The sequence below is a fragment of the Mauremys reevesii genome, linkage group 1 (genome assembly GCF_016161935.1).
Source record: "Mauremys reevesii isolate NIE-2019 linkage group 1, ASM1616193v1, whole genome shotgun sequence".
Classification (NCBI taxonomy): domain Eukaryota; kingdom Metazoa; phylum Chordata; order Testudines; family Geoemydidae; genus Mauremys; species Mauremys reevesii.
The window spans coordinates 169,273,449-169,298,626 of NC_052623.1; the positions used below are offsets into that span (position 1 = coordinate 169,273,449).

Here is a 25,178-nt window from a genome sequence, read left to right on the forward strand (position 1 = left end):
AGCCAATAGGCCAGAAAGCAGGATCTTTAGGGGAATTTCCCTCGTGTTCTCAGAGGCTTGTAGGGAACGTTTTCTAAAACGTCCTGCAATTGCTTACACTGGTGAGCAATGGTCGCAGGCGAGCCCTAGCGGGGGCCAGCCCGCTGGTGTTTTACCATCATGCCTGTCAATGAGAGCTGCTCTGACTGTGAGCACACATTGGGCTCCCCGTTGCAGGCTGATGGACTAGGCACTGAAGGCCTAAAACTGCAGTGGGGCCTAATTCCCTGCCTCCTCCCGGGCCTCGGCAGATGTGCTCAGGCGGACTGTGGGTGGCCGAGCGGGGGCTTGGGCGCGGGCTGGATGTCCAAGGGGTGAAGGAGGGGGGGCAGGGCCGCTGGGAGAGAGCCTGGGGCTTGTTCAGCCGGCGCTGGGCGCTCTGGGCCGGGGCGCTGCCGGCTGCAGTTTCCAGAGGACCGAGCAGGAGGCGGACCCGGGCCGCTTCCGGGAGAGCACAGGCCGGAGCAGCCCGCCGCGTGTAGCCGCCGAGCGCAGCCTGCAGGCGGGCGCGATGGGCGCCCACAAGCGCAGGAGCCCGGCGCCGGGCCCGGGGGCGGCGCAGCCCAAGAGAGCCCGCGGCGCGGAGGGGGAATTCACGGGCACCCACTTCAAATCTCTGCTGCGGGACCCTGGGACCGCGACCAAGGGTGAGCCGGGGCGGGAGCTGGGCTCGGCTTACACGTGCTTCCCGCGGGGGAGCCTGCTCCCGTCGCTGCTGCTGCTGCTGCTGGGGGCATTAACCCCCCCACCCCGTGCTCCTACTGCTGGGGGCATTACCACTCCCCCCCCGCTGCTGCCGCTGCTGCTGCAGCTGCCGCCCTTGAACTGGCACTGGCGGGACACCAGCGTGGGGTGTCCCCCTGCTGCTCTTTGAGTTGTCACCGGCCAGCGCCCCCTCGTGCTGCTGCCTCTGCAGTCTTTAAAGTGTGCTGAGTTCCTGTTGCGTCCGCCCCCCCTGCCTTGCATTATTTCCCAGGTCCGCCCACACTGCACTGCTCCAAGTGCATTACTGTTCCGTTCGTGCGGATCTCATGCATTGTGGCCCATCCCTGTGGGGAAGGGAGGGGGGATTGAGACCCACACCTAGGAGCTTGTTTAGTGCAGGTGCCCCAGTAATAAATGAATTATTGTTGCATTTATACTGTGAGTCGCTCGCTGTTACTGTTCACAAAGATTTTGCATTTTCTCTCTATATATTTTACTTTTTCACTAAGCAGCCTTGGATGTAGTTGGGTGCATTATGTGTGTTTTCTTTAGTATACAAGTATTCCTGTATCTTATGCAAAAAAGGGGGGGCACCTTTATTATTCTCTCAAACTATTTTTCAGTTTTTGCATGTTTAAATGAGCTTGAAATGATATGAAGTAATTCAGTGTTCAGGGTAGAAATATTCTTGGATAAATTCTGTCCTTTGTGGGGATTTATTCAGTGAAGTGTAGTTGGTTACATTGTGCTCTTGTAACTTTCCCATTCTATATTAGTGGATGTACCTTTGGATTGGCCCTAATATGCCTAGCACTCAGATGAACATAAAGCAGGAAAGAAAATTTTAACGAGTAGATGATATTGGTCTAAGTTTCTTCCCCCGCTGAATGTCACGTTCTCCATACCAGACACTTCTCCCATGAACCCTGACAAATTATAATGCAGTGTACAGAGTTTGTGAAGCCGGAATACAGGTTATAGCTGTCATTTGAAAAGCATGCTTTTGATTACAAGAAAATGCTTGTTTTCTTTCAGGTTTAGAAAACTTCGTCTCCACAGCTAAGACATTACCATCTACTGAACTATATGATGTAGTAGAGGGATATATAAAAATTTCTGTGGAGTGTGCTGAAATTTTCAGACTTTTGGATGGTGAAAGAAGGCCTGAAAGTGAAGTAAGTTGTCCACATGCATTGCATTTGTAATGGACAGTAGAGCGTGAACTGAATAGAACATTTAATAATTGTAGTATAAACACAATAAAAGAATTTATTTGGAGATCTGAGGAGCAGAAAAATCGGTTAAGTTGTCAGTGGCCTTATAAGTTTGTCATAAAGTGTAAAGGCATCCTGCAAAGCCTCTTACATGTGCTAAACCTAATGTATTCTGAATAGTCCCATTGAAGTCAAGCTCTGTAGTACCGAGGCCTTTGAATTTTGTTAAGAAAAGCTTTTATAAAACTCAAGACCAATAGAAATGTTTATACACATGTGCGCACACACAAATCTAATAAAAGCCATAAAAGCAAGTTTTTAGATAAATAAGCCTTCTTTTGTAGTGTTTGATATCCAGCTATTGCAGCATTAAGAATCTGAAGGTAAAACTTATTGTCTGAGCTGAGAGAAATGCAAAACATAAACAAGAGCATAAATAGTGACCAATAAACTGGATTTATAGAATTCTCTTACTGCTAATTATCTAAGGCGTTATTAGTAATTTAGTTAAAGAAGAGTTTGTTTACAACTGATTGAAGTTGATAGAGCCCCTTCTAACTTCCAATAAACAATCTCTTTAATAAAAACAATGAGGAGTCCTTGTGGCACCCACTCCATGCATCTGATGAAGTGGGTTTTAGCCCACGAAAGCATATGCCCAAATAACTTTGTTAGTCTCTAAGGTGCCACAAGGACTCCTTGTTGTTTTTGCTGATACAGACTAACACAGCTACCACTCTTTAGTAAAGTATCCTCTCTGTCTACATAACAGAAAAACTATGTATACATTGTGTCTTGCTTTGTCAGCTGCTTGCTGTGTAGATATTCTTCCACCTACTGATAAAACACAGAGTTTGTAATTTGTAAGGCCCTGATGCTGCAGTAGGGTTGTGTGTGTGTATGTAGGGTTTCACTAGTGTGAGGAGCTCAGTGCAGTATTGGGGCTTAGGTATAGTTTTTGAGCTCTGTATATAACGACATTACAGTAGTACCTGAGAGTTACGAACACCTCAGGAATGGAGGTTGTTCGTAATTGAACAAAACATTATGGTTGTTCTTTCAAAAGTTTACAACTGAACATTGACTTAATACAGCTTTGAAACTTTACTATGCAGGAGAAAAATGCTGCTTTTAACCATTTTAATTTAAATGAAACAAGCACAGAAACAGTTTCCTTACTTTGTCAAATCTTTTCCTTTTTAAACTTTCCCTTTATTTTTTAGTAGTTTACGTTGAACACAGTACAGTACTGTACTGTACGGTAGCTGTCTTTTTTTTTTTTTGGTCTCTGCTGCCTGATTGTGTACGTCTGATTTCAAATGAGGTGTGTGGTTGACCGGTCAGTTTGTAACTCTGGTGTTCGTAACTCTGAGGTTCTACTGTATATTTGAGTATTATTTTCCATTCCATCCACATGTGCATCCTAGTGTCTTGCTTCCTTTCTTGAATGCTGCTGAACTATGAGCAGATGTTTTAATTGTGCTGTCCATATTGAGGCCTAGGTCTTAATCGTTACTGGTTACAGCTACTTTAGAATACAGTAAGTGTATGAATAGTTCAAATGATTCTCTTTGATGTACTTTATCTTGCCATTATCTGTTGCGTCGCAGTGCCTCCTCTCGGGCGGCATGGCGGGAGCACAACACAAAATGTGATTGGTAGATTCATCATTATTCTTCTCGGCATGCTCTATTATACAATTATGGCAGGCAAATCAAGCAATTAATTAATTATTAATAAGACACACACAAGCACACAAACAACATAGGTCATCATTATCATCCTGTACAATTTTCTGATTTATTATTTTGTTTACTGCTACTTGGCAGATGAAGAACCCCAGCCCCAGCCAGCCCCTGAAGCCTAAACAACTCAGCTTCTCACATACCCAATCTGCCAAGTTCGCAATAGATACCACAATTATCAACACTGAATTTCATGACTTTTGCAGCTGGAAACAAGGAGAAGAGTTGGTACCTTGTGACCACCCACCTCTTCGCTGCTCAGTAGTGATCCATAGACCATAGTATGGAAGCCTCTGCCCAAGCATATTATTTCAGTGTTAATTATCTGGAAGAGAATCAGTGTGTTGCCTTGAGTTTCACATTTGGAAGCATTTCCTCTTGTTGCACAGTTATTCATTATTTATGATGTTTACTGTTCTAATTTTCTTATTTATATTTGCTTGTATAGGGATATTTGAGGAAAGTAATGGCAACAATATTTTAAAATATCTCTGAACTTTGCAGATGCTGTTAATTTTTCAAGCTTTGGAAGCCATCTTGTTGAGAACAGCAAGTGACCTGTGCCATTTTTCTGTTGTGGGGATGAACATAGTAAAGAAGTTGATTAATAGCTATATGAGATTAATCTATGCTGCTTTGTATTCTGAAAGTCACAGGTAAGTCTACTGCATACCAGAGTGAGAACCTGTATTGGTTGCTCTGACATAGTCCCGATATACTACCTTGGGCCGCCATCCTGCAAAAACCTAAGCATGTGCTGAACTGTTTGCAATGTGAGGAGTCCCACTGACTTTAGGAGGACTGCTCACAGTGTATAATCTTAGGCACATACATATAAGTGTTTGCAGGAATGCTGCAGGGAGTAGTGCTGCACTTGACTTTAGCTAAGTCTGTAATTTTCCATTCTCTTCCTCTGCTTGCTTTGTTTACCCTAACTATGTCATTTGTGATATGACACCTGCTTTAGGTGCCAGGGAGGTGCAGAGAGAGGTTTCCTTTTCTATTGCTCACCAAAGCTGAGCAGAACACCATGGTGATGGCAAGAAATGTTCGGTTTGATTGTTGCTTCTTTTTCCTAGTCTTTTCACAAAATGTCGACACGTTTGTAATAGAATTTCTCCATTAGCCCAGCTTTTTCTCAACGCCTTTTTCTGTCTCTTAAATGTGACAACTAATTGTTTTGATAGATTATAAATAAATTAAGAAATAAATTCGAAGTCCAAAGGAGGTACTTCCACAACCATTTCTTCTGCTTTGTCCCTCCATGGCAGTTGAGGTTTGGTGGGTGGTTCTTGCTTTACATCCCAGTATGTCATTTGGATGAGGAAAGGTGCTTTATTGGTTCAAGGACCCTGTCTGGGCATTCAGAGCTCTTCGTCAGCTCTGTTTAAGCTCAAAAGCTTGTCTCTCTCACCAACACAAGTTGATCCAATAAAAGATATTACTTCACCCACCTTGTCTCTCTAATATCCTGGCATCAACATGGCTCCAATAATACTACCAACAAAATAATGTACCCTCATAATAATGACCCCAAAATACAGCTATTGGAGAAATCCTTCCAGAGCTTGCCTAAGGGAAACAGCCCTGTTGAATTTCAGATAGGGTGTTTTGACTTTTCATAGCTACATTGGCCAAATGGAAAGGCCAAGGGGTTTGGCAGTCACAAAACAATTATTTTCATGTGTCAGTTGCACCCATGGGGCATAGAATATAATGATTAGAATAATTTGCTGAGAACATATGTTGTACAGTTGAAGCATAAAGAAGTCATGTTGTTGTGGCATATGGAGGCAGGATCTCTGCTTTTGTATGCATCTTCTCAGGATTTTTTATGAATGGTAACATTTCAATATTGGAACTTTAGGGCTTGATCCTGCAGCTATTAATAATGGCACGTCTTCACACATCAGTAAGGGCTGCAGGATCGGGCCCTTATGGCCCCAGTTTTGAAGTTATCAGCAAAATCCCATTGACATCAGTGGATGCAGGGATTGGAGCCTTCATTTCTAGCGCTCTCCCCCTTATTCGGGAACATCTACATCCAGCCTCCCAGTATATTTGTGTGTGTAAGCTGAGTTGATAGGAACAATGTAGATGTACATTCCCTTGTGCCTATTCCCGCTACATCAGTACCTCTGACTTTTTCCTTTCGTTACTCAGATAGACTTCCACTCCAGTCAGTGAGTAAGGACTGAGTATAAAATTTGAATGAAAACTAGTAAGGACTTCAAGGTTTGGTCCAGTGACAGGAATACAGCTCTTTTTCTGCATTCTTTAACAAAGAAAATAATAATAAGCAATAATAATACAAACAATTTGATAGGAATGAATGAAGGCACGATCTTGTAAACACTTACGTTGGTGCTTAACTTCTCTGCTGTGGTAGTTCCAATGGCTCTGCTTTCCATACTAAAGTTAAGCACATGCATAAGAATTTGCAGGCTCAGGGCCTTGATCTGAGAAACATACTTTTAAAAACAGGCAATATGAAAATAAGATTTGCCGGAATTCTGTGTGAATTAGGGAAAAGTTGCATGCATTTTGCCTAAATGAATAACAGTGGTTGCTTTGTAAAGCTGCTGGATCTTGCATTCCTTCTTGAGCCGTGGCTCCCATGGACTGTGAGAGCTTTGCATGCAGTAGGAATACAGAATCAGGTTCAGTGTGGTTAGAGCTTAGCTTTCCTGACTGTGCTTGCTTACGCACGTTGGGACAGACTCCGAGTGCTGTTCTGTGCCTGCAGCTCCCACTGACTTTGGTGGAAGTTGGGGCTGGATGATTTGAGAGGTATAAATTCTCACATTATAACGTCTGTGTAACCATCATTCCTGCAATAACATGCATTCCCTCCCTATTTATTCATGTAGGATGACTCGAGTATGCCTCACCTTGCTGTCGGCCATGGTGGCACAGGGGCCAGATTCTGCAAGGGATGTCTATAGTCATTTTGATTTTAATAATAAATTCCTGCCTGGATTAGTGAAGAAAAGAGATAAGAAGGTAAAGTATCTGCAGGGGTCAGATGAGCTGGCATGGAGGTATCTTTGGTTTACTTTTGCTAATTTTTAAAGTAAACTTGCTAATGTGACTCCACTGTATTTTCATCCACTACTGCTTCTCCACCTCTTCCTTCCCCTTTTCTGTCTGATTGTTTATAATAGGCACTCGCGCTGATCTATGAACAGTTTCCCATTCACTTAAATGGGAAACACCCAGGGGTCATGGATGTTTCTAAGTGTCTGTCATTATGGGAGATCTTGTGTAACATAGGCCTGGCACCCATAGGATTTGCTCATTTCATTTCCATGCCTCCTTGATCTCTGCTACCCTGATGAAGTGGAGATTATAATGCCATAGGGAAAACTGATTGAGTTTTGCTGCCATAGTATTGGGTGGCCTAGTTTGTTATGAAACTGTATCATGCCTTATTATGTGGTTTGGTGGCCACAGGAAAGAACTGCCATTAGACAGGACATTTTAAGGCTAGAATGGAATGAAGGCAAAGGCAATGTTTTAATGCTTTTAATTTATGTTTCAGAGTGGTGGAAATTGTCCAGTTCTAAAATTAACAGGTTAAATCCTGGCCCTGTAGAAGTCAGTGGGGCCAGGATTTCACCCAATATTTATGAAAAAACTACACTCTGCTTTGGAAATTGTAACTAATGGTTTTGGAGGCAAATCGGTTGTTTTTTTTTTTTTATGTTAAGTTATTAGGAGTGTCAAGTGTGGTGTTTTGCTGCAGGATCTACCTTTGTGAACTCTCACATCTTAATTGAAAGACTTGGGTGTTAAATCTTTATCCAGGATATTCATTTAACAACGTGTTCATTAGTCATGGGAGCAAATTAGATATTATTAACCAAAACAGAGTTTCAGACAGTGCCTGAAAATTCCTTCTCTTCTCAGTTGTTCAGATTTCACTCCATTGTGATGTCATCATTTCACTAGTTCTCCAGTTGTAATAGTGTCTCAGGCTAGACCAAGCCTGAATTTCTAATGTAAAAATCAAGCAGAAAACCAACAAACTACCTAACTTTTTGACAAAATCTTTCATGTCCCCACTGCTTTTTCTTTTCTTTTCTTTCCCCCTTCTTACAAGTCACTTTTAAAGGGAAAGCTGTTTCACATTGTACCCCAGTAATTATATTTTATTTGGGGGTTTTTACATATAGCTTAAATGACATACACTAACACAGTGCCTCTCAACCTTTCCAGACTTCCGTACCCCTCTCAAGAGTCTGATTTGTCTTGTGTACCCCAAGTTCCACCTCATTTAAAAGCTTACAAAATCAGACATAAAAAGACAAAAAATGTCACAGCACACTGTTACTGAAAAATTGCTTTCTTTCTCATTTTTACCATGTAATTATAAAATAAATCAATCTGAATATAAATATTGTACTTACATTTCAGTGTATATTATACAGAACAGTATAAACAACTCATTGTCTATGAAGTTTTAGTTTGTACTGACTTAGCTAGTGCTTTTTATGTAGCCCGTTGTAAAACTAGGCAAATATCTAGATGAGTTGATGTACCCCGTGGCAGACCTCTGAATACCCCCAGGGGTACACATACCCCTGATTGAGAACCACTACACTAACGGGCTAGGGATTTCATTTTCCAGATGGAAGTTAAATAATTAATCTTTAAAAATAATCGTAATTTACAGTCAGATCTTGTGGCCTTATGCAGACAGAACTCCTGTCAGTTTATGTAACACTGCCAATATACCTTGGTACTGAGCAATAGCACCCTATTAGTCTGGTCCTTGGCTTCTCTTAATAGCTCAACAATCTGTGGTGGTTTGGTGATGTGCATAAATGGGGATTAGAGTCTGACTGCCAAACCACTTATTGTTTGTGACCTAGCCCAGGTATCCAAAATTGAAAAATTAGTGACCCAACCAGCCTTCCTAACTAGATGCTAAGATATGAAAGTAATCGCCACAGGTTAATAGACTGTGGTTGACAAACTCGTATAGTTTTTCAGATTAATATACTGGGGATGTGTTTATATAAAACATATCTGTACAACTTATTGCATATTTTATGATAAACTGCTGCTGTAAAAATGTTGCAATTGTGTACAAGCTATATGCTAAAAGTGTCTTTTAATTTTCTTTTAGGGGAAACCAGATGTCCGTATGGCATATATTCAGTTTGCTCTCTCCTTTTTAATTGCTGGTGACAACACTATCTTAGTACAAGTGCTAGAGTTAAAAGGTACTTCACAATTACTGCTTTTGTTAAAGGAGCATCTTTTAAAGATCACGTTTAAAAATATGAACCAATTAAACAGCATTGACAAGACAAAGGAAATTCAATTTTAAAAATTGATTTTAAATAAGCTTATGCTTTCCAAAACACTTGGCTGTACTGGCTGAAAATAACGGTGATGGTATTGCTTATGCTGACCGCAAAGAGACTGCAGGATAAATAGGAAGGCCTAGATGACCCAATTCTTGATAAATAAGCTTATAGTACCTTCAGAACCACAAAGGTCAGATGACAGAGGCGACTTTATGGCGTTTAAGCTTCTCCAGAATGTAATAACATTGGATGTGCTGCCTTCTTTTAAAGTTAAATATTTAAAAAATCAGGCAAGATCTAGTTTTTGAACACAGTGAAATTCATCCCTGTGCAGATAGCCTGTGCAAGGCCCGTGTAAGCCCTTAGAATGGGTTGTCCTTGGGTCAAATGGCCACTGTCTCTGGCTGCTGTACCCCGTAAGCCCTTCATTTGGGATCTGCAGGAAAGTGCCATCAGAGGGTGTTTGTACAACCCCCGTATGTTGAGGAAGAGGTAGCTGTACTAGCCCCACATAGAATAGCTCACAGAAGTGCACTAGAGAAGGAATCAGGGTTTTTAGCTAATTTAGGGTCTGCTTCTGAAAAGACTTATCTACGCACTTGACTTAACATACTAAGAACTGGACCCAATGTTCATTGAAGCTAATGGGAATACTATTGATATCAGTGGGCTTTGGCTCAGACCCTATAATTAATCTCATTGACTTCAATAATTGTAGGTCCTTCTGGGCTGGGGCTGTCACTAAGTATATGTTTACACAGAGCCTAGCACAATGGAGCTCTGACTCGATTGAGGTCTCTAGGCGCTAGCTCAATATAAATATTAAATAATAATAACTGAGCTAACTAACTGCCTAATAATCCTTCCAATAGGTATTTCATAAAAGGCAATATCAGAGCAGTTTGTTTATCACTGTATTATCTGTTCACCATGCATGCTAATACTGGTATTTTTGTTCATCTTTAAATACAACACAGAGATGAGTGACATGACATTGAGGACAAACAAGTACAAATTCCCTGAAATTAATTTCATATTCAAATACTGCTTGTCTTCAGATCACGACTCTAACATTTGAAATATGTTCTTAGATTTCATTCCAGATATTCTTAGGACCGGATTAAAGGAAGATAAAGTTTCTACTATCAATCTTCTGCTTTCCACACTGGGAACAAAGGTCTGGTATGCCCTTGAAATGGCTTTATCTCTTGCTTTCTGTTTTTCTTGCTATTGAAGACAGCTTTGCAATGCATTCCCAAAGAATACACACCTATTTATTACTCTGGCATTGTGCTGCAAAGAATCATCAGCATTTCTGTTGCCAAGCTTGTTCATCGGGAGTTTATATGTTGGCCATAAAATTGTCTCAGGGCTAAAGCTTGTAATGTGATATTTTTTAAGTAGAATTTTAAATGAAATGATCACACTGCTGAATTTAAAAGCTACTTACTGCTTGTATGTAACATTTCTCATACATCCCATCTCATTTACCTCCAGGAGAAGTGGGGTGGTATATCCGCAATAAGTTATTACTCTTACTTCGAAAATCTAGCTGTTGAACACACTGCCTCACTTCCAGAAGGAACAGAGCTTTTATGTTGCTTTCATATTGGGGGCTGTTGGGGCAAATGGGGTGCAGAGAATTGTCCTTGTCTGGTGGTTGAAGCACCTTTACCATAGGTTTCCAATTAAAGACATAGTCTTGATAGGGTTCTGTAGCATCCCTCATCCTGACCTCCTGACTAGAGATAACTGTTGCAGTGTGGATCTGCTTGCAGTTGAGACTGGGAGTATCCTGATTTGGGGCTAGTGATGTAGTCTGCCAGGCAAAGCTGTTTCTTGATGGACAAGAGGAAAATGATGGTTTTTATAATGAAGGTTTCTAGTAAAAACCCACGGCTACATGGGAAGCTGCTGCAGGGAGGACTACTTTCCATGTGCCACGTAAACCCATTGAAAGAGAAAGGAGAAGTTGGTTCTGTGATGGGGTGTCATGTTGTCTGGGTCTGTCATGGGGTGGGGAAAGTAGATTTAAGTTACATCAAGGCTGCTATGGAAGCTTGATAACAGAAGTAATTGAGAATTGCTGTAGAATCAGTTGTCTTCAGCTGCTTTGGCCATATCCCCTTGTGTAACAGCAGTTTCCACATTTTGAGCTCTGTTGCCCCTTCTGTCCCTTTTCCATATGGAAGAACCCTAACAGGAAAGGGTAACTGACAATATAAATGAAAACTGTGCTTTTGTTTACATTAAATTAAACTTTAAAAAAGCTGGCATCGTGATTGCAAAATCAGGGCCTTAGAAATCAGGGAGTCCCAGAAATGAATTTTTCTCCTGCACTGTTAGCTTTGTCTGTGTTGCATATCTTATTCTGATATGTATCATGGTTGAATTAATAACATAATACACGAGGTTTAAAATTTAACAAGGAAAACGGGAATAAAAAAATGAAGCCGAGAAAACATGGGGAAAACCATTAATTTTTGGAATTTCCTTGCTGGATGTTACAGGGTTAACGCTATATTCATAGTAATTTTTTACATTTACTTTTGCTGCAAGGTTGTGGTTATTTTTGCAATAGGGAAGTGGGAAGGAGGCATCTGGAACAGTTTGTTGTGTGAAATTTATACGCTCCTCAGATTTTTCCCATAGAGCTTGTAAATTCCTTGAACTGCAGCTACAAACAAGCCTCAGCTATCCAAATCTTGCTTAACCAAAACTCTTGGTTCTCCAAAAGTCAGACGTGTCCCCTGAAGGTCTGATTGAAGCTCAGGTCCTGTAGAGCTGCAGAAGACTCTGATTCTGCAAAGCTTATCTCTTAGCCTGGAGCAAACCAATTGCCATTGCTAACATCTGCTTGGTACATTCATTGGATTACTCTGGTAACAACTCTTGCCAGCTTCCCCCAGTGGATTTTGTCAGTTCCTGTATTGAGAGTAGAGCCTCCAACATACACAAACTCCATGTGTAGCTAACACTCCCTCCTCTTCAGATTCTACAGCTAGCAAGCTCTACCAGTTTTTCTAGTAGCTTTCCAGTTCCTTGTCTGGAGCTAATGGGGTTTTGGCATTCCAAAGGTGCTGGAAGCTCCTTAGTCCAAACTGGCTCTAGTCCTGCAAACACTTAATATCGTTATTGCTTAAAGTAGATTGAAACAGGAGAGCTGCTCCGTGGTACCCTAGCCAAGAAGGAAGGGGCGCGGTGGGAGAGGGCTGCTTCCCCAAGCCAAGGAGAAAAGGGGAAACGCTTCTGTTCTAGTAGAGGAGAGGGAGCTGCGCAAAAGCAATACCAGTGCAAGGTGTGATGGAGACTGTTATTTTCCATTTTGTTGTAATTTGCAATACATGTTTATTGTTTTCAGGTGGTTCAAAATAAAAGTATCAGTAAGACGCAGAAGGTGCGTTTTTTTACTGTGGAAATGTTAAGTCACATTGCTTCTCTTTACCGTTGGAATGGGATTACCGATGTCAGCACAGAGGATGTCAAGGTCTGGTAATTTCTTTCGTAAGATGTTTCTCCTAATTCCCTATCCCATACCTCTTTCCTCACTCTCCTTGCTTGAATCTGTGCAGCCTACAAACAGGAGGAATAGACAGGTGGGGCTAGGGCTACCTCTATTTATGATCCCAAGAAGAGGAGCGAGCCATGCCATACACTGCTTTAAAGAAACCAACTGGGCTGGAGACTACTAGTGCTTCAGTCCTAGGACAAGTGGCAGTAGGGCTGCCCCTTTTTTCTGATTGCCTGAAAGGTATGGAGGGACCTCTACCTTCATGTTGCTTTGGGGGGCCCTCTTCTCTGTCCCTCAGTTTCTGGAGCTCCAGAGCAGAAGTGCTGCCTTTGGGGCATGCTGATATTTCAGCATTCTTCTCTGCTTGACTGCCAGGAAGAATTTGCACCCTGCATTAGGGCAAGACGAAGTAGGAGAGAGCAAAGACTAGAATGTGCTCTCAATATCCTTTCCATATACCCAGTTTCCATACATCAGACTGGACTGACTCTGAAATAATACCCCAGAATAAAGAGCAGCCTCATCTCTGGGGCTGATTCTGCTCTTGCTTCCACCAGCAAATGATGCTGCGCTTGTATAAAACTGTTTTTAATGAGTTAAGAGTCATTCTTCTGAAACCTAGTACCTGCTAGCACTGCATTGCTGCTGTGTAAGTCCCTTTGTTTTTACTTTACATAACAAGAATTACACATGTTGTTATCTTTTTGTTCCACTTTTGTGTTGTGTTGTATCTAAATTGTCTTTGGGCCTTATGCAAAGCTTATGGAATGGAATGAAAGACTCCCATTGCTTTTAATGGGCTTTGTATCAGGCCTTTATATCAGTATCCATAGATTTAAAAAAACCCAACTCTCTCCATGAAAACTTCTACCATTAATGGGCTGTCTCTTTGTCAGCTCCTATTCTGGTACATACTGTATATGCAGTTCAGGTTATAAGAAGCCTGTAAACTCCTGTCAAGGACCTGTTTCCATTCTGTGTTTAGTACAGAGCCATGCACACGTATGACTCTACATGCATTTGAGCTGTGAATTATTCACACTGTTGCAGTGTGGATCAAACTGCTGCTTTGTCAGTAGGTTTTGTGTTTTTCCAACAATAACTTGCCAATGAATTTTGCATTTGCAGAAGTCTTACTCTGCCATATCTAAAGAGTTAAAGTAACCAGTCATTGACCTGATAAATATTGCTGGTCTGTTCTCTCCTCTCATTTTTGTGCTGTATCTGTAATGGAATTCGTGCTTTTTCATCCCTGAAGAGTTAGCATGTGCAGGACATTGTTAGCTATCCATCTTTCATGTACTGTATTAAAATTGTTCTCAGTGTGGCCAACACCTTGACCCAAAATTGGACCAAGGAACATGTTATTTGTTTTGTATGCTTCATGCTGATAGCATCTGTGATTTCTATGACAGCTTTCTTGCACTGATTTTTAGTAGTAAGGCTGAAAGTAGACATTTCAAATTAATTTTTAAATCTTAATTTTTATGGTGCCAGCACATTGTTTGGCCGTAATTCCTTTATAAAAGTAACATACTTACATCTCTATTTAGCTTCATTTTTCTCTTTGTTCATCTGGCCTGGTTATTTTTACTGTCCTTATTTCTTGCCAGAAAGCCCTAGGTGGCAATGCCCTGTAATTAATAAAAACACTCCCAAGGTATGCAATTTGAGTCCTATGAATAGAAGGAATCCTATATTATTGAATGTGTTTAATACACAGGTTAAAACTTGCCTTGTTAACTTAACCAAAAATTAAAGTGAGTGAAGTAGGAATTGTCTGTGTATAAATCAAGCTGTATAAAATACAGATAAAAGTGAATTTGTTGTAAGATTTTTCTTTCATTAAACTAACAATTAAAATGTTTGGTTTTTACAATTCTCTTGTACATCATAGATTACTCAAGATCCTGAAGAGGCAGGAAGGGTCATGGTAAGAGAACTGGTTCATAACTTCTTGATGGACCTGTGTTGTTCTCTGAAACATGGCATTAATTTCTATGATCGAAGCCTTGGCACATCTGGCAGGTGAATTACCAGGGCTTTTTTGTCTATATTCATTTGGGGAGGGCTAGGGGGGCATTGGGTTTCCAGTCTGTATTTCATAGATTTTTAAGGCAAGAAGGGTACCATTCTAATCATCTAGTCTGACCACATGCATAACACAGGCCATAGAATTTCACTCAGTAATTCCTGGATTGAGCTCAATAACTGGGTGGAACTAAGGCATATGTTTTAGAAAGGCATCCAATTTCAATTAAAAGATTTCAAGTAATGGAGAATAAACCACATTCCTTAGGCATCTGTTCCAAGAATTACCCTCCCTGTTCAAAAATGTTTTCAGTTTTGAATTTTTTAAGCTTCAATTTCCAGCCATTGGATCTCATTATGCTTTTGTCTGTTAAATTAGAGATCCCTTTAGGATCAGTAAAAGCAGCAAAGAGTCTTGTGACACCTTATAGACTAACAGACGTTTGGGAGCATGAGCTTTCGTGGGTGAATACCCACTTCGTGGGATGCATGTAGTGGAAATTTCCAGGGGCAGGTATATATAAGCAAGCAAGAAGCAGGCTAGAGATAACGAGGTTCAGGTAGCTTTAGGATCAGGTAGCTTTTCCCTGCACAGGTTCTTATAGACTGTGATTAAGTTGCCTCTTAACCATCAGGTATTTGAGAAGCTAAATAGATTAAGTACCTTAAGTCTTTCATTGTAAGGTGGTTTTCCCAGACCTCAAATCATTTATGTTAGCATAAAGTAACAAAGATGAAATTGCTAATGTTGACTGTGCCACCCTGAAGTGTCTGGTTTTAACTTACTGGTTTATGGAACTACAAATACATTTCCTTGTCTCCCTACATTTAATGTAAGTTTTGCTATTGACTTCAGTGGCACCAGAATTTGGTTCATAACACCTGCCCAGCTTTCTCCTTTGTCTCACAGTCACTGTTGGCTTACTGGATAAAATACTTATGCACCCAGTTTATGACCAACAGGGAAAATAATTTAAACTTTTATGTTTCCATGGGGGGAGGCGGGTACAGTGATGTAGTGCTTCATTGCTAGACAAACCAGTTGGCTGAAGTCCATTTATAACTCTTATATTCACACAAATTGTTTTCTTGCTTTGCGGTAAATTTGAAGAGCTGTTCCCTTGGCATTTGCAACATTCTCACTTTGCTCAGGGTCGTTTAGAAGAAGCCATCTGCAATGCCACGACTTAACAGATTTTAAAATAACCTATCTTCATAAGGAGGGCTACACAAAAATATTTTCCAGTTTAATATAATGCTATAATTCTATGTTTTCAAGTTTGGTTAGAATATTTTTTGGAATATCTCAGTGATGCTGTGTTGATGAGGGCTCTGTTTTAGCTACAGTACATCATGTAAGAGACCTTTAGCTATATTCTATTCCTAGTTACACCAATATAAATCCAGAGTGACTCTGTTCATGTCAGAGGAGTCACTTTGGATTTACACCAGCAAAAATGAGAGTAGAGCAGAATTTGACCTCTAGCATTATAACATTATTAATACTGGAGTTACTGAACTAGTGGAGTACTTAAAAATATTAAAATTGTGACTTTTCTCCCCCAAAAATTTGTCTTTTCAGAGGAGGAAATTTGGTGCTTCTGCGCTTTCTGCTGAATTTAAAAACTGCAACAGAGGATGAGATGGTTGCTGATCTTATGGTGAATATTCTTAAAGTGTGCCCAGATTTACTGAATAAATACTTTAAGGAAACCCAGTATTCCTTCATTCCCAGACTGAAGTCAACCTGGTTAGACAATATCAAATTGCTAAAAAAGGTAAGAAAGAGATGAAAAATGTGTGCTTTCCGGAAAAGCCCAGTTTTGAGGCTTTTTTGTTTTTTTTTAAAGATCAACATATTTTGTTTAAACAAGTACTCTTATTTTGTATGATTGTGTAATACAAATGACAGAAAATTCAAACACTCGTAGCCTACCTACAGCCACTTAACAAGGAAATTCAATGCTATATTGGACAATTTGCCCTTAACTCCACCTGTTACAGCTGGATATTGCAGCACATTCTAAGTACTGTTAGTACGGTGCAAAATTTACCACTCTTGGGGTGCCATGCAATACATGGGCCCAATCAGTTATATTGTGGAAATAATTTTTTGTGTGTGACTTCAAATTGAAGACCTTGGCATGAGCTGGTGTAAATTGAGGATGCTATGTTGACTTCAGTAGAGCTAAACTGATTTGCACCAGCTGAGGATCTGGCCTCTTAATTGAAAGAATCAGTAGTTTGGTGTCAGAGGAGAATGTGCCTAAGCTGAGGCTCTAGTGGGTGAAGATGTAGTGTGTTCCCAGCTGTGTACACACGCTGTTTAGTGATGTTCCCTCACCAAAAAGGCAGCAAGGCGCTTACTTTAAATAATTAATTTATTTTAAAAATCAAACGAGATCCAAAGGCCCAGCTACAAAGAAGGTAAACTGTTGTGGTCTAAATGACCTAAACAGGAAGGATATAAGGGTTCTGAAATACCTTCAGTAATTGATGTTATGTTAGGAAAGAAGAGGCAGGATGTTGTAAAATAAATGTTGAAGATGGTAAAGAAAAAAGTAGCATCCTGTTTTCTGTGAACGCTGAGTCAAATGAGCGGTGGCTTGGAGCCATGGCAGCTTTGAGAAGTGTAGATGTAAAGTGAGTGAGAAGGTCATTTGGTAAAAGGCCATTCTGGGAGTAGAAAGAGGTATAAACATTTAGCTAAATTGGGAAAGAAGGAGTTGGCATTACAGTCTGTGAGAAAAATCCCAGTGAGGATTTTGGCTTTCAAGACACAAAAACAAATGGCTAGAGAATCCTTTTGTCCTTGCTGTATACTCCTCTGCCTTTTTATTTTTAATCTTAAAATAGCTGAGTGGTGTATACAGTGCCATCTGTTGAATAGAGCAGGGCTTCTGAGGATAATAGGCAATTTTCTGCAGGTTTCCTGTATAACTGAACATAAAGTTGATGTATGCTCTGCAGGATATACTGCTACTCATTAGTAATCATCATTGTAGAATGACTATGTTTTAAGTATGTATGCTCTGTGGTTAACTTTTGAGTGCCCTTCTCTTTGTGTGGAACCTGACATTTAGTACTGTTGTTAGTAACCTTTGACAAATAGTATCGTGTTTGTAATGTATTCTGTAGAATTGGCTGCAAATCCGCATGATTACATCAGTCTTGATTAAACTCTGTTTTTTTTTATTTCAGATCTATGAGGCTCAACCAGAGATTTCCAACTGTTTTAAAACTGCAGAGTTTATTCCACTCCCTAGATTGCTTTCTATGGTGATGGTAACAACAGTTCCTGTGGTGTGCAATAAAACTATGTTCACCCAAGGATTAAATGTAAGAGCATTTTATTGTCTCAATGTGGCTTTTCCCAAACAGCCTCCTTAGGGTTAAGAGTGTGAAAGGGATCATCCAAGTAACTTTAAAAATCAGTTAATTATCAGATTTTATGCTGAATGCTCCAAATTGTGACCCCAATTCAAGAAGGCGCTTAAACCTGTATTTAAGTCCTACTGATTGTTGCTTTCATTAACTTCTTGTAAGCCACCGCTGTGCAACTGCTCACTGGCTGTAAGGGCTGGTATTTTTTCTTCTACTGCACGCAGTGAGAATGCATGTGGTAAAAGAACCCACCTAACAACCCGGTTTTAAGAAAAAAATATCTTGTTTACAAGTTTCAACATATGCTCCAAAATAAGTAGTTTGAATACAATGGCTAGGGAAGAAGCACTGTAACTTTATTGTTAATTCTACTTCTCTTTCTTTTAGTTACCCAGCAAAACAGTGAAACACACCATCTTGTCCCTTATGTCAACTATTTTGAGAAGAGCCCTGAAAAATATTGAGCACTGTTTGAATGAGGAAATATGGCAAAAGTCAGAAATCTACACTCCACTGATGATGCAGGAATTTGTCCAGCTGTACAGAGAAGCCCTTAGCAAGGTACAAAAGAGAAGTTATTAAAAAACAGCCAGGGCCTAGAATTACAGGTTTGCAACAGATAACTTCTCCAGCGCATTAGGGCACTCTGCCCCTGATTTATTGTATCCTGGGATCCAAGCACATAAAGTTACTAGGTATTTTATAGACATTTTTATTAAGTGTTAATAACCAGTACTGTAGTACAGCATGGTAGCTAATAAATCGGATCAGTGGAAATGCCAATAAAATTCTGTCCTAAGATGAATTCATAACATTGGCAGCTGGTGTGCTAGTACTGAGGAAAACTATTAAAATTAAGAGCAGCTTTTTAATAATTTGGCGCCAAATTCTACTCTCACTTTAAGTAAATTGCAGTCAGTGGAGTTCGTCCAGATCTACACTCTGCTAATCTATAGCAGAAACTGGTCCTTGGTTTGAAAATGTTTATTACATTGAAATCCAGACAGCCGAAAAATGCTAAGCACTTGGTAACTTTTCATATCTGTTTTTAATACAGTGTTCTGCTTTCATATGTTTGTTCTCTGCAGAGCTGAAAATAAAAATCTGATTTCAGTCTGTATTCAGATTGCATAGTGTAAGCAATTCTCCTTGTCAGTGTATTAGGAATATTTACATCATTACAGCATTGTGCAGCACCGAAGAACTGTTGATTTTTTTTCTCGCATATATATTTTGCCTTTAGCTTTTACCTGACATGAACAGCATAGTGGCGGTCTGGCAGTCACTTCTAAAACAAGAGAAAGAACAACATGATGGGGAGAGAAGGGAAGACACCATTTCCACTGAGGAGGAAATGACTGAGATCACAGAAACCAATGAACAGCACGGTAGGAAAATATTTGTAGGCATAACATCCTATATGTATATAAACAGTTGTGGTGAAATCCTGGCCCCATTGAAATCAATGGAAGTTTTGCCACCATTTCATTGGAGCCTGGATTTTATCCTTGGTATTTGGTATTCAGTCAGTTTGGTCCTTTGGCAAGGACCTTTGTCTATAGCTGTGTTCCAACATTTTTTAAAACTTGAGTCCCTCTACAGCAGTGGTTCTCAAAGCTGGTCCGCTGCTTGTTCAGGGAAAGCCCCTGCTGGGCCGGAGCCCTGGGCCCTTTAATTTGACCCTGAGGGCTCCCAGCCACCTCTTTAGCTGGGAGCCCCTGGTTGATTTAAAATAAAGTATCACCTCCCCACCCCCAACCTTCCTTTTTGGCCCACAGCTGTTTTGGTGGGGCGGTGCTGGGGAAGGAGGGTTTGTTTCCGCAGGGCTGGGCGGCCCTGGGGTGGGGTGTTTCCTCGGGCTGGGAGGTTTCGGCCCTCAGCTGTTTTCTTTGGAGGAATGTGGCCCTCGCCGCTTAACGAGTTGTGCAGGCCTGCTGTAAGCTGAGCGTGTGGATAACAGTAAAGAGGTCTGTCCCCATCTTTCCATCTAGTCTTGGGGCGGCGAGGGGATGTTCCACATTTTGGGAAACGCTGGCCAACAGGAAAAAAAATGTTTTAAAGAATTGTTCAGCTATTTTTACACTATATTTATTAACTACCACTAGCAGCTGTACAACAATTTGCCTTTATGCAGCCTTGCATCAATTCAGCTGTCAATAAACCAGAAAAACAATTTAGGCTGCTGAAATGCCTTTTGCTTATAAGTGGATGGCTGGTGTTTCTGTTGTACCTGCTCCACATCTTACAGACACTAAATGGTCTCATTCTAAGGCTTCACATTTGGAGATTATTATCTAAAAAACAGCAGGGGGAGAGAAACCTTAGCTGAAATAAGTAGTGATACATTTCCAGTATATACTATATATCCAACACCAGTGTACCCAATGTCAATGATAAAAAGCAATGGTATTGGTTAGCTGGTTTCTTCACTTTCCTATTTCTTTCTGTCATTCAGCTTTAGAGATTGATGGATGGTATAGATACAATCTCTTCCCTTAAAAAGCATACTATCTTCATATGTGGGGGGGGCATTATACAGGCAAATTTAAAAATGACTGGTCCCCATGTAGGAATTTGATAAACTAATCCAGATTTAAAAGTATAAATATTAATACAGAAAAAGGGGTGTGTATCCAGTTTTGCTTCTTTTTATTAGTTAGCTGGACAGAGCCTCGCTCGTAGTGGATGCTACTGATAATACAAATAATAATTCACAATGTAGGTTAGAGCAGTGATAGTCAGACCTCTGTGGTTCTGGAGCTAAATTAGCAATCAGCATTACCCAAAAAAGCCACAGTAGTGTGAATGACAGGGGAAATATTTAGTGTGTGTGTGTATTGAAATATACTATAATAAAATATATTATTCTCACAGCAAATAAGTTAATAACTTAGTGCAAGTTGATAACTGAATTGGTTGATAACATAGTAAAAAGCTCCTGACTGGTAACTAAGTAAATCCCACAGTGTTTTAATATCGTGTGCTGCAAACAGGAGACGCACTAAAGAGCCACTTGCAGCTTGAGAGCCTCAGTCTGAGTATCACTGTGTTAAAACATTGCGGGATTGTGGGTTTCCTTTGTCTGTAGGAAAAATGAACTAATTCTAAATATATTAATTCTATCTGTGTTCAGGCTCAGATGATGCAGAGACCACTCTTCTAAAAGCTGTGTTACTTCAGGTCATATGCCTTTGTCAGAAGGTTGTTCCCCATTTGGTAGCTCAGAGCAACTTTGATTTCAGCAAACTGCTAAAAGGTATGTTAAGGGTATTTAAATGTTCTTCAGCTGACTAATGAATCTCTAGCACAGGGGTTCTCAAACTGGGGGTTGGGACCCCTCAGGGGGTTGCGAGGTTATTACATGGGGGGTCGTGGGCTGTCACCCGCCACCCCAAACCCCACTTTGCCTCCAGCATTTATAACGGTGTTAAATATATTAAAAAGTGTTTTTAGTGTATGGGGGCGGGGGGGATCGCACTCAAAGGCTTGCTGTGTGAAAGGGGTCACCAGTACAAAAGTCTGAGAACCACTGCTCTAGCAGGAGAGGTTGCTTTTCTACTTAGTAAAAGGAACTCAAAAGAGTTTTAGACTCTTGATTACATCACCATTTCATTTTGCTGTTTGTGCAGGGCATGGCACTTCACAAACAAATGTAAAATGACAAGATCGCTGCCCCAAGGATTTAGCTTTAAAACCATAAATATTAAGGGTTACAGGGCGTCGCTGTCTGGAGTGGTTCACGATTGTAAGTGCCAGCCTCTGGGCAGTCTGTCAGAAAAGCAGGGCAAGCAGATGCCATGTTCTATAATTAGATTTCCCCAACCCAGTAACAAATATGAACTCCTGAATCAGTATAAGAGTGTTACCATGGAGTCACAGGCAGCCCCTTGGGCATTTCAGTCTGTCTTGCCACCCAGGCAAGCTGGATTTAGTGATGAATGGTCACTAACATCAAAAATATTCAGGTTGCTTCCAGTCTCAAGAGACCAGTCACTTACCCCAGATCAGTATGTACCTTAGATCTAACACCAAAAACAGTGCTGATAGCCAATCCTGTAATAAACTAATAAAGGATTTATTAAGTAGGGGAAAAAGTGAGTTCTTTACACGTTAAAGCCGGCAACTTATAAACACACATGAGTTACAGTCTGCGGTTCCAAAGGGTGACAGAGATGTAGTCATCTGTCCTTTTAATGTCTTTTAGGGCTAACCTAGGTTGACTCTGGGGAATCTCTGCTTTTGTTTCTTAGCTACAGCCCTTGTAAGAGTCTAAACAGCAAAGAGATAAAGATGCTGTCAAGAAGAAATAGTTATATGCCCTTCCCCCAGAGTTCAAACTGATGGGACAAGAACTCCTGTACGTAACTTCTTCATAGGTTTCTGTCCTACGATGGCCTGGATAATCCTCCTTGGTGGGCGGGGGAACCCCTCTGCCTGCTGAGGTTCACAAGTTCATAGCAGGCATGTTTTAAATTATAAAACAAAACTTTCATATTACCTTACAGCATGGTATACAGACATTAGATAACACCTATCTTGAAAAATACTAATACTGTATGTAGGTCTGGTTTCCAGATACGAATTTGTCAGTGCTCAGCAGATGCCTTCAGACTTGGCAAGAGCTGGCACCTGATCTGCCAGTGTCACAACAGGAAAAAGACATTTTTTCTTAAATTCCGTATCTGTTTTGTCACATCCGCTCCTATTTTTAAATTTTAAAAATAATCTTCTAATCTACTTCTTGATGTTGTTTACAGAAAATTTACTTGCAAAAATCTGAAATTTCTAGATGCCTAACTCATAAGAACATAACATAAGAACAGCCATACTGGGTCAGATCAAAGGTCCATCTAGCCCAGTGTCCTGTCTTTGGACAGTGGCTAGTGCCAGGTGCCCCAGAGGGAATGAACAGAACAGGCAATCATCAAGTGATCCATCCCCTGTCGCCCATTCCCAGCTTCTGGCAAACAGGGGCTAGGGCCACCCTCCTTGCCCACCCTGGCTAATAGCCATTGATGGACTTTCCTCCATTAATCTATCTAGTTCGCTTTTGAACCCTGTTATAATTTTGGCCTTCACAACATCCTCTGGCAAAGAGTTCCACAGTTTGACTGTGTTGTGTGAAGAAATACTTCCTTTTGTTTGTTTTAAGCCTGCTGCCTATTAATTCCCAGTGACTTTCAATGGGATATGGGTGCCTTACTCCATCAGGCCCCTATGACAATCCCAGCCTAAATAAATTATTTTAGAACTCTTCATATTTGCAGCAACATTGTAATCTCTTAAAGGAACAGGGTAATTCATTAGCGGTTTAAAAAAATCACTTGCCAATGCAGTGGTCTCTTCTGGAAGGTGTCAGAAATAACCCTTTCTTCCTCTACTGCTCTGTTTTTTCACTCATGCTTCCTGCAGTCCAAGGGAAGAGGAATGGAATTCTACATGGTGTTGCTTCTGAGGGAAGATCATAATAGGAGAATTATTAACAGTAATATGAGATGGTTTGTCTCCTATGTAACAGTTGCCCAAGGAGTGTTTCTTTGTGCAGCAAAACTGAATAGAGGAATATATAAATTTTCTGTACCATAGAGCTAGAATAATTATCTGTACTATGTGCAGTCCTTTGTAAGGTATATAAGAGTAGGAGTTACATAAATTAAAAGTTTGTCAAGAAAAGGAGAGCCAAAAATCTTAAAATAAACAGACTAATGCATGGGCTTCTCATCCCCCTATCAGAGTGCACTGCCATGGTTAGTTTATTCTGTGGCTGCCTCACAAAATCGTGTCCCCCAGTATTTCTTGCATCATAATGGATTGATTTTTCCAAAAAACAAAAGGAGGGACATGTATCTTGATAAGGCAATGACCCCTTGGTATTGTGTTTAGTTATAATGTGACACAAGGCATAAAACTTTAGCACCTCACATTTCTTGGCAGCAAAGTACCTTGAGAATTAGTCACAAATCTCCCATCCTCCTGCACAGAATTGAGCAGTCTGCCAGTGAGACTGAAGACAGGCAGTCTATTTTTGACTTGTAACACTCTGTATGTTTACCAGCTGATCCCACTGTATTGTTTGGTTTTGCTACTGGTGGAATTTTGGAGTTTTGTTAGTTCTGCTATCTTTTTTTAATATGCTGTCCCATATACAAATTACACAATACAAGAAAAGAGAACACTGAGCTCGCCCCTTAGAAAATGAGATTATAGAGTGCATACCAGAGTGGAGTTAAAATACGAAGCAGCTCCCACTCTGTGCTCAGTGAACTAATGGTAGCATCACTAATTTTGTGAATTATATGGGTAGAATTTGATCTCTGGTTAATTTAGAAAAATAAAGTATCCCATCTCAGTCTGTTTTTTGCTTTAGGTGAAAAATACCACTTGTTGCAAACAAATGATAAAAAGCCCAAAGTTCACTTGCAGTTACAAAATGTGATATGGCATATTTACTAACAATACGGGTATCAGTCCGGACACCTAGGTCAAATTCCACGTTGTAGTTTTTGCTAAATTTCCCACTGCAGTCTGAACTGCACCTAGGTTTTCTTTTTCACTTGCTATGTAAAACTACTGTTTGGAGTTGCTGCATGATAACCCAAGGGGCTGTGTTGTCAAGGGTGGGCCTAATGATCCCTACAGTGTGAACTGGATGAGGTCGTTTGGATTGTGTTACTCAGGAGGTCAGACAAGATATTAATCATGGCCTTAAAATCTATGAATTTCTTGCTTGCTCACTTCATAAGAGTGCTTTGAGGCTTAAATAATGCATATCTGTGAAGCTCTTTGAGGTCTAGAAATGCAAAGTAATATTATTACTAACTGTTTTCCAACCCCAGGTATTGTCACTGAAAAAGGACTCCGAGAGGAGATCCCTCCTGTTCTACAGCACCATATACTGAAAGTGGCCCTGGAACTGCCGGCAAATAAATTTGCCTGGTTCAGAGTACAGGTAGGAGAATTGCAGATGTGTTTATCTGTTTCTTTCACCAGTTGCCCTCATGTCTTTGTCTCTGATGCTGCACGTCTTTAGTGCCAGTCCTATCATTTCAGCATCTGTTTCCATTAGGCAAGAGCATCTGTTTCCATTGGCTCAACAAAGGCTTAGGACCTTTGTCTGTGGGAATAGAAATTCCCTCCTCTCCTAAGTAAAGTTAAAAGGAGCATCCTAAAATCTGCTGCTCCCAGAGGCAAGAGTGAGAATCTTCTGGACACTGAGGAATGGAAGGATTGTGGC

The 25,178-nt window shown here is 40.6% G+C and overlaps 1 protein-coding gene across 1 annotated transcript in view; it reads left to right on the forward strand.

The window, feature by feature from the left end:
• Positions 1-317: 317 nt before the first annotated feature.
• URB1 (URB1 ribosome biogenesis homolog) overlaps positions 318-25,178 on the forward strand; it is a 76,941-nt gene continuing 52,080 nt past the window's right edge. Inside the window, 14 exon segments of the mRNA XM_039538964.1 lie at positions 318-686; positions 1,780-1,919; positions 4,208-4,359; positions 6,574-6,706; positions 8,835-8,931; positions 10,110-10,195; positions 12,380-12,505; positions 14,427-14,557; positions 16,143-16,338; positions 17,762-17,899; positions 18,332-18,505; positions 19,188-19,332; positions 21,078-21,200; positions 24,781-24,893. Of these exon segments, the coding sequence (XP_039394898.1) occupies positions 551-686; positions 1,780-1,919; positions 4,208-4,359; positions 6,574-6,706; positions 8,835-8,931; positions 10,110-10,195; positions 12,380-12,505; positions 14,427-14,557; positions 16,143-16,338; positions 17,762-17,899; positions 18,332-18,505; positions 19,188-19,332; positions 21,078-21,200; positions 24,781-24,893 (1,890 nt within the window). The 5' untranslated portion in view covers positions 318-550.